Source organism: Falco naumanni, chromosome 9 (assembly GCF_017639655.2).
Source record: "Falco naumanni isolate bFalNau1 chromosome 9, bFalNau1.pat, whole genome shotgun sequence".
Taxonomy (NCBI): domain Eukaryota; kingdom Metazoa; phylum Chordata; class Aves; order Falconiformes; family Falconidae; genus Falco; species Falco naumanni.
Window position 1 is genome coordinate 38,842 of NC_054062.1, and position 12,445 is coordinate 51,286.

Genomic DNA, 12,445 nt, shown 5'->3' on the forward strand with positions numbered 1-12,445 from the left:
CAGCCCCTGACAGCAATTTTGCTTTGCAGGTCCTTTTGCATCTCTCCACCAAGGCAGACCTCAGCAGCCCAGGCAGTGCTCACACCTTCCCCACCGTCAGCCACTGCAGCACAAGCTTGCAGCCAGCCTGCGTTGGCTTTTTTATTAAGCAGCCACATATGCTGCTCATGGTGCATCCGCTGTTTGTTCACCATACTGCAACATGCTGCCATAGAAATGATTATTCCCTGGGCAATATTTGCTGTCCCTGTCACGGTCAGAGCAGGGTCTTGCTTATGGAGAAGCCGCTACCTCTCCTGCTGTGCCACCACTGACGCTTGAGATGGGATCCGAGGATGCTTCATGCTCTGACTGCAAAAGCTGGGAGCTGCATGGCCGTGTCTGTGCTGCAGAAAGCTTTTCCTTCCTCAGATATTCACTTAAAAGTGCTTAATAAAACCACTGCGCCCTTTTTCCCTAGAACACAGCAAGACTGACAGGCTTAGCCATGCAGCCTTTTGTTCCACACGGGCTCACCATGCATGCTTATTAAATGCACGCAGCTCAGACACCATCACGGAGGTTTTCCCCAATGCATCCTTCTTGATTTGTTAAGATTACAGTTGCCTCATGGGAATAGCACCGCATGCAAGCGGCAATGTTCAGTCCCCCAGCTCTAGTGTACTCATTCTCCGTGCATTATTGTACAAAGGTCTTTTCTTTCCCCCTTCCTGATGTGCTCAGATTTGAAAAATCAGTGGTATAACACTGCCCAAGCACAGCATCCTCTGGACTCCTACCTCGGGCATGGCTGGAGCCAGGCCACGAGTGGGGCTGGAAAGGGGGCATGGGGTAGTAACCAGCATCCCACATGTGCACTCTTGGCTGTGCACTGACACAGCAACTGCCCTGGGAAGGCAGAGAGAGGCAGGGGCTGGGCTGAGCTAGGTGGCAGATCTGCAACCCTACTCAGCTCAGCCCCTGACTCTCTTCTCCACTTCCCAGGGCTGGATGAGGCTCCACACAGGGTCCACTCATGCTCCAGGCTTCACCAACACGCGTCTGTCTGTTACTGGCGTCTTTGTGGCCAGTGTCACCCCCAGAGCTGTCAGCTTGTGAACATCCCTGTTCTGCATCCACCCACTCAAAAGCCCATCGAGAAGGTGCTCCAAAACCAACCAACCATGTGAATGAAGAATCTGTTACTGGAGACAGCAGCAGCAAAGGCAAACAGCCTGGCAGTGAACCCACGGAGCAGAGCTCACACATAGCCTGTACTTTGTGCTTTTTAATGCAAAAGCCAAGTTTTGCTAAGAGCTTTTATATGCCAAAGCAGGAAGTCAGTCAGCAGGGGAGTGGTGAAGCCTCAAAGCCTAGGATGGGGAAAGCACATACACATACAAGATTAATTATATCAACTACAAAAATAGTTGCTATTTTAAGGTTAATGCTTAAGTGATCTGACTCTGAAAAAGCACCAAAGAAGTTATTGGCATCAGTTCTGGCTGCTCCACCAGACAAGCCAGGTCACCGCTGGCACTGAGTGCCATCAAACCAGCTGCTTTTCAAGGAGATTTGGAAAAAAATGCCAGTAGAGCAAGTTCAACATCCTGCAGCGGGTCTTCCTCTCCGATGTTTGCATGCTTAAGGATCCTAAACAACTAAGAAATTGGGATTGCAGAAGGAAGGAATGCTGCAGGAATGCAGCAGCTAATCCTGGAGACACCCTCGACAGTGCCACAGCTTCCCAGGCATCACACAGATCTCAGATTACAACGATTTTACATTAAGTGTAAGACTTCAAGACTGTGGGCAGCTTTAAATGGGACTCCATAGCTTCAAGCTCATTAACCAGTGCATTCCTGAAGCTCTTTTAAGCCTGACAAGATGTGAGCAGTGCTGCTCTTGCCTCACCCCCGGTCTCACTGGTGGCCACAGCAAGCACAACAGGTGTTGGCAGTTATCACTGTAACTGTTTTGATAGCTGAGCTATATATGACTAAAGAAAACTCTCAGAAATCTAGATTTATAAACCAAAATACGGTGAGACTCGACCTCTAGCAGACCTACTGGCTATCACCATTATAAATTCATTCCAGATAGCACAGCATTTTAGTGCCAATACATACAATGGCTTTAGAGGTAACGCAACAGAAAAAAACCCTACCAGGTTTTTTGGTAGGTAGCAGCAGGAATGGTGCCACACAGGCTCCTTCCCCAGGAAACAGAATTGCAGAGGTTGACATGATGGCCAAATGCAGAGGAAGGCCTGGAAATGAGCACAACTGTGCCCAGGCTGCACGTACAGCTGTCTTTCAACACTGACATGCAGCCAATGTGCTGAGCATTACAATTTGCTATGCTATTAATTCCTCTGTTAAATTCTGGTATATTTTTTTTTAAAGACTGTATGCCCTTTACAGCCTCTGGGGGAAAGGGTGGCTGTAGTAAACTCATCAGCTGTTCTCCCAGTTGCCTGCCATGTGTAGCCAGCAGTTGGCTGAGACAAAAACAAGCAGGAGGAGGTGTTGCGATCTTCCCTTGTGGCACAGCACAAATCACAGCTGGTAACTGGAAACCACCTTCTTTTTCTGCTCCCAGGTGCTGCTGTGGAGCAGCCCAAGGAGCAGCAGCAGCCAGGGCTGGTCACTGCTGACCTGGTCTGGTTCTAAGACAAGACACAAGCCTCTTGAGCATGGTGAGCAAACTGAACTGCAGCAATGATGTCTGTCCATCTCTCCACCCAAGCCTCACCCTGGAGACTGTTAAATTGAAAAAAACCAAAATCAAGATGCCCACAAATAACCCACCACAAACAAAATGAAAACCCATTCAAACATACAAAATCAACCTGTACCTACTCTTAAAATCTCGTTAGCATAACAGGTTGAGCTATTGCCTCCCACAAGGCTGCTCTGATTCATGGCTACACACAGGCATTGTGTGCCTGGTAAATCCCAGCAGGTATTTCAGCTCAGTTTTTGCAGCAGCAGTTAAAACCCTGACTTATTAGGAATACAGATTAGGGTGCACACACTCCGGCTTCATTTTAACATAGTACTTTTATGTTCCTGCTATGGAGTGGCCAAGCTCACTTAAGGCATCTACAAGGTTTAATAGTAAAAGAGAAGTAAACCCCCAAACCAGAAATTGTGCATGCAATATACTGCACACAGAGATAAGCAAATAGAAAAAGACCGAGTCAGGTGTTTAGCCCAGCTCACAGCCAATAAAGGGTTGCTCCCTACAGCATATCCAGCAGTGATTTGTCCAATCTAGTGTTGATTGTCTAAAACAATACAGAACCACCTCCAGTTCTCCAGGGAGATTGTTCGCAGCCAAACCAGTCTCATTGGCAGAAGGTTTCTCCCAACAACTTGTTTTCCTCTACTTTATTACATCTCACCTCACCACAGCTCAGGCCTCGAGCCACACTAATTAATTTCCACTCATGTCTGTGGTTTCATCCCCAAGCAGCCATTTTGTAACATGCTACATCTTCTTGCCACTCTTTAAGCATCACTTAGTCAAGATTACAGCTTTAGTTGTCATAATCTTCTGTCATTGCCCAGTTCTCTTGTTTCGGTCACTGCAACTCTTCTTTGTAGCCCCTCCAACTGGGCTACCACCTCCTGGTATAAGATCCATCCCAAAGCAAATAAGTCTGGCTTCACCCAGGAGGTGTAGATCGGTACCTTCACAGCCACACTGAGCATGGAACGCCTCCCAGCTTCACAGAGCTCCTGCAGAACAAAGCATCCCAAGCAGCTCAGGGGAAGAGGCAGCTTCCACACACCCCTCAGCAAGTGGCAGGTGCATACACGTTCTTAGGGAGATATGCGGCCAGTGGGATATCGTGCCACCCTACAGAAGTGACTCAGGACTCAAGACAGTATAGCAGATCAGCACCCCAGAACAGTGTCCTCGGGGACAAAAAAAACGAACCCCTTATTAATACACTTACCCTTGCCACAGGAGACCTGTGGTGACTGCCTCTCTCATCGAGGATGCTGGAAGTCTCTTTGCCAAGCTCAGCACAATCATCCCAAGACAGCACTAAAACAAATTTCAAGCCATTCCCTCCATTCTGATCCTCACCTATGCCACCCACCGCACCTGTAACAGCCTCCCCACGCATGCCTGTGGTTTTTCCAGCAATACAAGAGCCATCTCATCTATTATGCCTCAGCCATCCCATAGGGAAGAAGAGTCACAAAAAAGCAGTGTCACCCCAAGTTACATTATTTTCCATGGATAAGAGGGGAGAAAAGAAAGGGATGATATACATTTGTTACTACTTAAGACACACAAAAGCCTTTGTCTCTTAACTGAGGACCCCAATATCAGGATCAGCTGCGCCAATACACACTGCGTTATCTCTTCTGAACAAAGCAATTGGCTTTTATTGACCATTTACTATACAGGGCACTACAACATGCTCCTGCTCATTAGAGTCTGTCAAGACAGAAGGCAAAGAAAGGTAAAAGCAAGATTTAAAGAGAAGGCAGCTCTTTGCAGTCATGAAGATAATCTCACTAGAGCAAAAGCATTGACAGCAGGCAGCTTTGACTACAATAAGGAACAGCAATTGACTAAAGTCAGAATTCAAAATGCTAGAAGAAAATCCTTAAAGCAGGTAGAACAATTTACCTCCCCTGGATAGAAAGACACCTACAAACTTACATCCAAACACAGCACACAGAGAAGCTTTGTTTGGGCTCTGGTTTTATTCTCCCCACTATGTATCTATCAGACAATCTTCACATACAATAGACCTTAAATACTAGGAGCTCTGTTACCACAAAGATGATCAGAGGGCTGGAGCACCTCTCCTGTGAAAACAGGCTGAGAGAGTTGGGGGTTCTTCAGCCTGGAGAAGAGGGGGCTCCAAGGAGACCTCAGAGCAGCCTTCCAGTACCTAAAGGGGCCAACAAGAAAGCTGGAGAGGGGCTTTTTACAAGGGCATGTAGTGATAGGACAAGCGGGAATGGCTTTGAACTGAAAGATGGCAGATTTAGATTAGATGTAAGGAAGACAATTTTCACTATGAGCGAGGTGAGGCACTGGACCAGGTTGCCTAGAGAAGCTGTGGATGCCCCATCCCTGGAAATGTCCAAGGCCAGGTTGGACAGGGCTTGGAGCAACCTGGTCTAGTGGAAGGTGTCCCTGCCCATAGCAGGGGGGTTGGAACTAGGTGATCTTTAAGGTCCCTTCCAACCCAAACCATTCTATGAATTATGGGCTTTTTCTTTTTCTCTCTCCTTGGAGAAGATAGTCAGAAATCAAGCTTCTGCACCCCCCCATAACCAACCTACACTTGGTCTCAAGCATCCCACAATTTAGTCCCACTTTACACACCCCATCTCTAGCATTTCATCTTCATTACAGCTAAGCAATTTTTTGGCCCAGTATAGCTAACTCCACTGGACGTTGCAGTTAAAGGAGGGATGAGTTTAGCTGCTGTCACTTTAAGGGGGAATGTTTTAAAAGGCCAAATACATAAGAAAGAGAAAATGCAGAGGATGGTTCCTTTGGAGAAACCTAACATCCAAGAGCTACCTGCATGAAATAGATGGAGGCTACCCCAGTGCAACAACCAGCTGTCACCTTCATCACATTAAGTTTGTTTTATCCTACAATGGGGTATTAGTAAGCCCCAAACCCAGGTACTTTTAATAGTTCAGTTCCCTGGTAAAACATCACCCACCCAAAGGCTTGAGGCAATGCAGAACTGGCTGCTTGAAATTTGCTGGGTAAAGAACACAGGCTATTTTTGGCATTACCCCTCTGTAGGACGACGAGAACTACAGGCTAAACTGTAAGAAACATCTTGAAGAGTTACATTTTGTGGTGAAGGACGTATGCTTTTGAGGTGCGGGGGATTATCGAGAAGAGCACTTGACAGAAATACTCAGCCCTCCTCATCCCTGCCAACCCAACCAGTCTGCAGAACTAAAATGCATAGTTTGATCCTGACATCTCAGGAAGAGATCTACTACAGCAGGAAGAACTACAGAAGTCCCCGATCACCCTCAGTCTAGCCTAAAAACAGATCATGGACTTGCCCTTTTGAGATAGTATGGCCAGATCCACAAAGGACCTTAAAATACAGGTTGCTACCCTTAATTTGTATCTGGTCACCAAGGTTCAAAGCACCAGCTCCTTGCCCTCCCTTGAACAGCAAGCTGACATCAAGCCCTGTGGAACAAGGCGACCACAATGCTGGCTAGCAGCAACAAGTCCTGGATGTGCCTGCCTTCCTGCGTGCCCAAGACTGCAAGGCCGTGAGAAACACAGTCCACAAAATATTGCCTAAATTCAGCTTACAAAGCTGAAGGAGGAACTGTGCACATAGACGCACAGCTGTAGTACCCAGATATCTTTCAGCTCAAGAAAACACACCTCAGCGAATCCTACCGTGGGCGACTTACAGGAAAGCTTTTCCTCTAGAGAAGCTTCTTCCGCACAAGATCTTTTGTGATGCAGTTGTTAATGGCTGCAAACGGAAGTTGGGCACGGGAAAATGTGGACTTTGGAATCAATGGATCAGTTTAGTTGCTGGCACTTCAGAAACAGAAAATGAGATGCGTAAAGATTAACCAGAAAGAAGTTTAATTTCACATGTTTGCACCACAGCAGGGAAACCAAGTTACACAGACCATCCCGATTTGTATCCACCTTGCTCCTCTTCAAATACCGTCTGTTCCTCTTTATTAAAAAAGTTAAAAAAAATACTCAAAAATCCATTTGTTCATCTGAACACGAACTGAGGAACAGGGTATTTACAGGTCACCAGACCTCCTGGAACTGGACACCTTGCTATACACAGGGAAATCTGAGTTCTTTTGGAGGTCATTTATTAAATGAATTCAAAGCTACATTGTACAAGGTGGCCTAAAGCTGCTTAATGACACGAGAGGATCTAGAATTAATTATTAATAGTTACTAAAGGGAAAGGGAAGCTATTTAGACCCATACTCTGTTTTGACAGAACACACACCAGCCTAGTACTCCAGTATCCTAGCTACAAGACAAAGTGCTTCTGATAATGTGGATGTCAGGCTCTACTTCATTACACAGAGAGCAGAACAGAGTTAAATCCCACAGGGAAATATTTATTAAGAGTTGTCCTTTCTACACAATTGCTGCAGTCAAAACATAAACGGGCTCTTGAGCCAGTCAACCTACAAGGAGTGACTCTTTTCCCAGCCACTTTCCTCCAGTACCACCACTTTACATGTGAGCGAGTACCTCAGTATTTCCCTTCAATCCTGTTCCAGCCCCTTGCAAGTATGTATCACACACAGTTCTTACAGTATCGTTGCTCTATCCAAGTGAGAAACCATAAAGGAGAAAAAACCCACAGCCTCCCAATACTGCTCACTAGAAGTGATTACCAAGCCTACAACAGCATCATATCCAGCATAAACAAGAAAAGCCAGATCAGTCCGATTTAGAACAGTTTCCCAGCAAGTCAACCCCAGGGAACACAAAGAAACATTGGTCAAGTGCCTCTGGGCAGCACCACTTCAGTTTTCATTAAACATTCAGATTACTGAATTTACACACAAGTCACAGGTTTTAGACAGTGTAAGTCCCGTTACATTTCAAATATCACTGTACCTTCCATCTACTGCAGACCACAGCTCCATGCTCTTTTTATTAAGGTGAAAAATGGGGAAACACTTTATGATTAAAGTTGAGGTCATAACACAGAATCAATAAAATTTTTCCTTTAAGGTAACAGTGGTCTGCCAGCTACCATTACAGGTCAAACTGATGGAGACAAACCAGGTAGACTGAAGAATGAAGTATTTCCTTCCCTTCAATACCTGTACTACTATCCATTTAAAAAAAAAAAAAACCCAACAAAAAAAACCCCAAAAAACCCCACAAACCTAAGCAACTTCAGTTTTCAGAGCTCAACAGAACATACCAATACCCAGTACTTGCTTCAAATGCAGCTGAGTGATTTTCAAACATACAAGAAAAACCCCTTTCTTGTCAATTTGATTGTCATTGGCCAGACTGCATTTCTCTTCTCCAAGGGGAGCATACTGTAAGGAAAACAAGACTTAAACACACTAAAAATCTTCCATTAGACTTTCACCAAACGTAGTGTGCACACACACTAGAGTAATTAGGACATCCCCTTTCATGTCCAGAAGGAATGTTACAGTGCTTAAAAGATACATGGTGAATGCATACTTGTGCTAGAGAGTCTATTAGCTTAGAAAAAATACATCTTCCACATTACTAGCTCCAAGAAAAAGTACTGCAATGCAGCAAATTTTTACAACATGATCCCAGAATATGCCAGCATGGAAATCCAGGAACAGGGCTCTCAGCTGGAGAGAAACACTGAACAATGCACTGCACAGATCACGACATGCTGAGTTAGATTACAACATGAAAGAGCATCTTAATAGAACAGCATGTGGCTTCTTGAGCTCAAACTGTTAGTTTTGGGCAAGCAGCAGCAATGTTCCAGATGACCCCATTATGTCTCGCTTTCAGTACATCTCTTAATAAACCATCAAGGAAAACATTTTCAAGCCTGAAGAATGCATGAAGCTGGTAGCTGCACTGCAAGGAGGTTTCCTCTGGAAGACAGCTTGCTGAACAGTTACAGCAGGAAGGAGTGCATCAGTGGTATTTGCATGTTATCAGCAGCAGGGATTTATTATAACCTACATTACAACTGAAGGCTGAACCAATCTCATTTTTGTCTGCGGAGGATGCCAAGAACTCCACTGCAGCAACATATGTGAATGTGTTCAAAACCATTTATTCTGAATTGTGTCAGACCTCCAGGACCCCTGTCATTATACCGCTGTGTACTGACAGGGTGAGTTTTAGTTGCTCACTGCAGTACGAGGCGGAGAGAGGAAAATAAGGCTGTATCCTAAAACTATCTATCTGTAAGCCACAAGCAACTCTTATTTTCCCTCCTTGTGAAAGAGCTTCCTACCAGACAGGCAGCTCTCAGCATTTGAAAGGCAAGCACTGACTGTGATGATCCCGACTGGTGAGCTCTAAGGTGCTGCATTTCACTAGCAAGAGAGTCATGCACCCCCCAGTCATGCAGATGTAGGCTGGCCTTGGGAGGAAGGGGGAGGGAGTAGCCCTCCCTTTGATGCTTTGCGGTGCAGCACACTTTGTGCCGTGAGAGCACAACTGCAGCCATCCTCTGCATCCTCCAACATCCCAACCACCACCCAATCCATCATACAACCCTGCAAGACAAATTTTTCCGACTTGCTCAGAGGAATTCCACCAGAAAAAGCAGCAATTCACTTTGTAAATGGCTGCAATAAGAATCTTCTATCACTCTGGTTTTTTGACCTGCACATTCACATACATTTTCTTTACTAATGCTTAGGTCTGACTAGTTGCTGTTGTACTGCTGGTGAGCATCCTGCGTTGTACAACCAGCTTCAGCTGGCACTTAGGCAGCTGCTGTAGCTCAGGCCTGAATGTGGAAAAAGCTCTTCTAAAAGCAGAGTACTGCTGTGGCTTTTCAAGACAAGAAGAATTCATCCATTTTCTGGCCTCTGACTAGTGAGCCAGGGACACCATACACAACTTCAGCAAAAAAAGCACATACAAAAAAAGAAACCTGAGACTAGGAACCAACACCTGGGAAAAGAGGAAGCAACAGAAGACAATGCTGCTCTTCAAACAGCAAGTCTTGGTACAGACTGCTCATTTAGGAGCTCTACAATCCCTGTTCAAGACCAACAAAGAAGTGGTTCAAGGTTCCAAGGAAAATCCTCCTCCTAAACCTCAAGTTATGCCCCAGAGATGTAGTCCCTTCAGTCAAAAAGCAATTCCTAGATGAGTTTGTAGGAGATGCTGGCACATCCAAAGCACTATGATGCCTCTCCTTGTGACCCTGACAGAAGCACCTTCCTCAACAGCACCATACGTCAATGTCTCTACATGAATACTAAGGCTTCAGTGGGTCAGTGAGTTATACTTAATTTATTTTTCTTAAAGCTTATCCTCATTACATCAGTAAGCCACTTACATCTCCCTCCAAATTTACAATCACGTGCTATGCCTTACTACTACAGCTATGGGCACCAGCTTGCCTTATTAACAATACTAGAGTACAACAGATAAAACACACATGGCATTCCTAACTTGTTTCTGAAGACTCCACTGCAAATTTGCAGCTAATAGTCAAGACTTCCCTATTCCCCTGCGTTGAGGTTCTGGTCATAATATTCCCCTTTCCTGACAAAAACCATTGAAGACTGGGAGCTGCAGCTGCCTAGTTTTGGCAGCAGTACCACTTTGACCAGTTCAGCTCACATCAAACTACAGTATCACTAATCATACATAGCCAGAGATGTACAAGTAGCCATCCAGAGAGGCTAAATAATTCAGGATAACAGTGAATGAGAGATTTATGCTGCAGTACATTTGTGAAACAGATTTCCACTGGAGATTCTGGTACTGTTTATACTGTGCCAGAAAGGAGTGTCTTTCAAAATACCTCAAAAATATTTTATAAAGCAGATCAAAGTGCTCTGGGTCACAGCTTGAAATTAAATGTTTAATGGCAGACCCCTAAAAAGCAAGCATCAGTCTTACACCTCTTGTGTACTTCTCGTCAGATGGGTGTGAATCAAGAACAACTCCATAAACAGCGGAGAATTTACACGACTGCTTATTGCATTACAGGCTACTGCTTTTAACAAAGAACAGTCACTTGCTTCCTGTATAGCAATACATTTAAAAACCTGACACATTCAAATGGATACCTGCATGGATAAGACAAGAAGATACTTACCAACTTTCCCACTAACATGAGTAGTTGCAGAAGTCATCTGATACCATACCCTATTTAGTCTCTCAAATAACTGCGGTTTTTTCTACTCATTTGTTTTGCAGCAAAAGGAGAGTTTATAAAAAGAAAAAAAAGTATTTACTTCTCTTGTCTTCTTTTCCCACCTTCTGACATGCTTTGCAATTCCCAGTATACGTGTTACATAGCGAGCGTGTGTGTATATATATATATGTGCATTATATAAAATACATGCCTTACATACACACTAAAGGTGTCTCTTCACATCAGTATTCTTCACGTTCTGAAGAACGCAACTGCAAACAATTCAAAATACCTAGCCACTCCAGAAAGGAGAAAAAAAAAGCATAAGCTACCCAAAAATCCCTAGGAAAGCTTTACACTCCTTGCAGGTACCACAAAATCCCGTTTCTTATGATCAGAGGAACAGGTATATTTCTGCACTGCTTTGCTCTCCCTAGACACACCCCACTCTGCAGTTTCAATGTTGGGAAGTGCTAGTTGCTCCCTTTCCACTGAGAGTAATATTAATAAATTAAAAAAAGTGTCTCTGAAAGTGCTGCCTTAGTCCAGTCCATCATGCTGTGCTTTCCCATTCACCCTGTGGCTCTGCTGAACCATTCACCACTTTCTTGACCTTCTTCATGCCCTCCATTATTCCAGAAGTTGTCACCCTGGAAGAAAAGGAAGAAACATCAGAACAGAACATGAACTGTACCATCCATTTCACCAATAGCCCATGCTTGTCTTCTTGCGCATATCAAGTAACACTTCTCAGGTGTTTACCAGGGCCTAATAGTCTCAACGTTCAATCTCTCCTATTACTACCATTTTGCAGGCCAGCTATCATCTTGTACGCAACACTGATGAGTGCTGGGAGCAAGGCCACTGTCCTGGAGAGCCCCAAGGCCCTTCCCATCTATTGTTAAATTAAACCAGCAAGTAATATTTGCTCATACTTGAGAAAAGATAGCAGGTGTGGTTAAACAGTTAAACCAGGTGTTCATTTGCTAAAGTTTGAGCAGCTTGCTTTTAAAAAAAAAAATTGCTACACACCTGAACACCCTTAATTCTGTGCATTGAAGACTTTCTTCTGCATTTGCAATGTTTTTTATGGGTACAACATATACAAATGCACACATAGTGGACAGCGCTCCAAATGAACCTTATTAGCTTAATGCACACCAACTCCTGTTAATAGCAAAATTGATCAACAGCAAAAAACCAAAAGAGTGCTCATCCTTTATTATACCATCCAATTCTGGATTTGTAGTTCAATGGTCAGATTGCCGTGACAAAGCCTCATAATCCTGTTCAAACATCAAGCACACTGAACTTTATCCAGCCAGAACAGCACCACTCCCCTCAGAGCCACCTTAGCTATCCAATGAGCTCTGCGGCCCAGTAGCTTTTTCTGTTGCTATACATAACAGGCTATTTGCATGCACAAGACATTTGCATGATGTGATTCTCATTCCATACAGGTATTTTTTCCCCACACATGTGCTACAAAGGTTATCTGGGATGCTGAAAGCAAGAACGTCAATAGCTCAGTGCATTCACAAGGGATGACTGGAAACATACATAAGCCTGTCCTGTTCAAAGATGCTGCTGTCAGTCTTTGTGTGCTTTCACCTGCCATTTACCATGTAA

The 12,445-nt window shown here is 44.4% G+C and overlaps 1 protein-coding gene across 2 annotated transcripts in view; it reads right to left on the reverse strand.

The window, feature by feature from the left end:
• Nucleotides 1-10,519: 10,519 nt before the first annotated feature.
• The window catches only part of GPR107 (G protein-coupled receptor 107), a 35,506-nt gene continuing 33,580 nt past the window's right edge, over nt 10,520-12,445 (reverse strand). Inside the window, exon 18 of one of the 2 annotated variants that reach the window (XM_040607257.1) lies at nt 10,520-11,466. In XM_040607257.1, coding sequence (XP_040463191.1) covers nt 11,370-11,466 — 97 coding nt within the window. In that variant the 3' untranslated portion in view covers nt 10,520-11,369. The remainder of the gene's footprint in view (nt 11,467-12,445) is intronic. The other variant, XR_005829736.1, reaches the window with a different exon arrangement.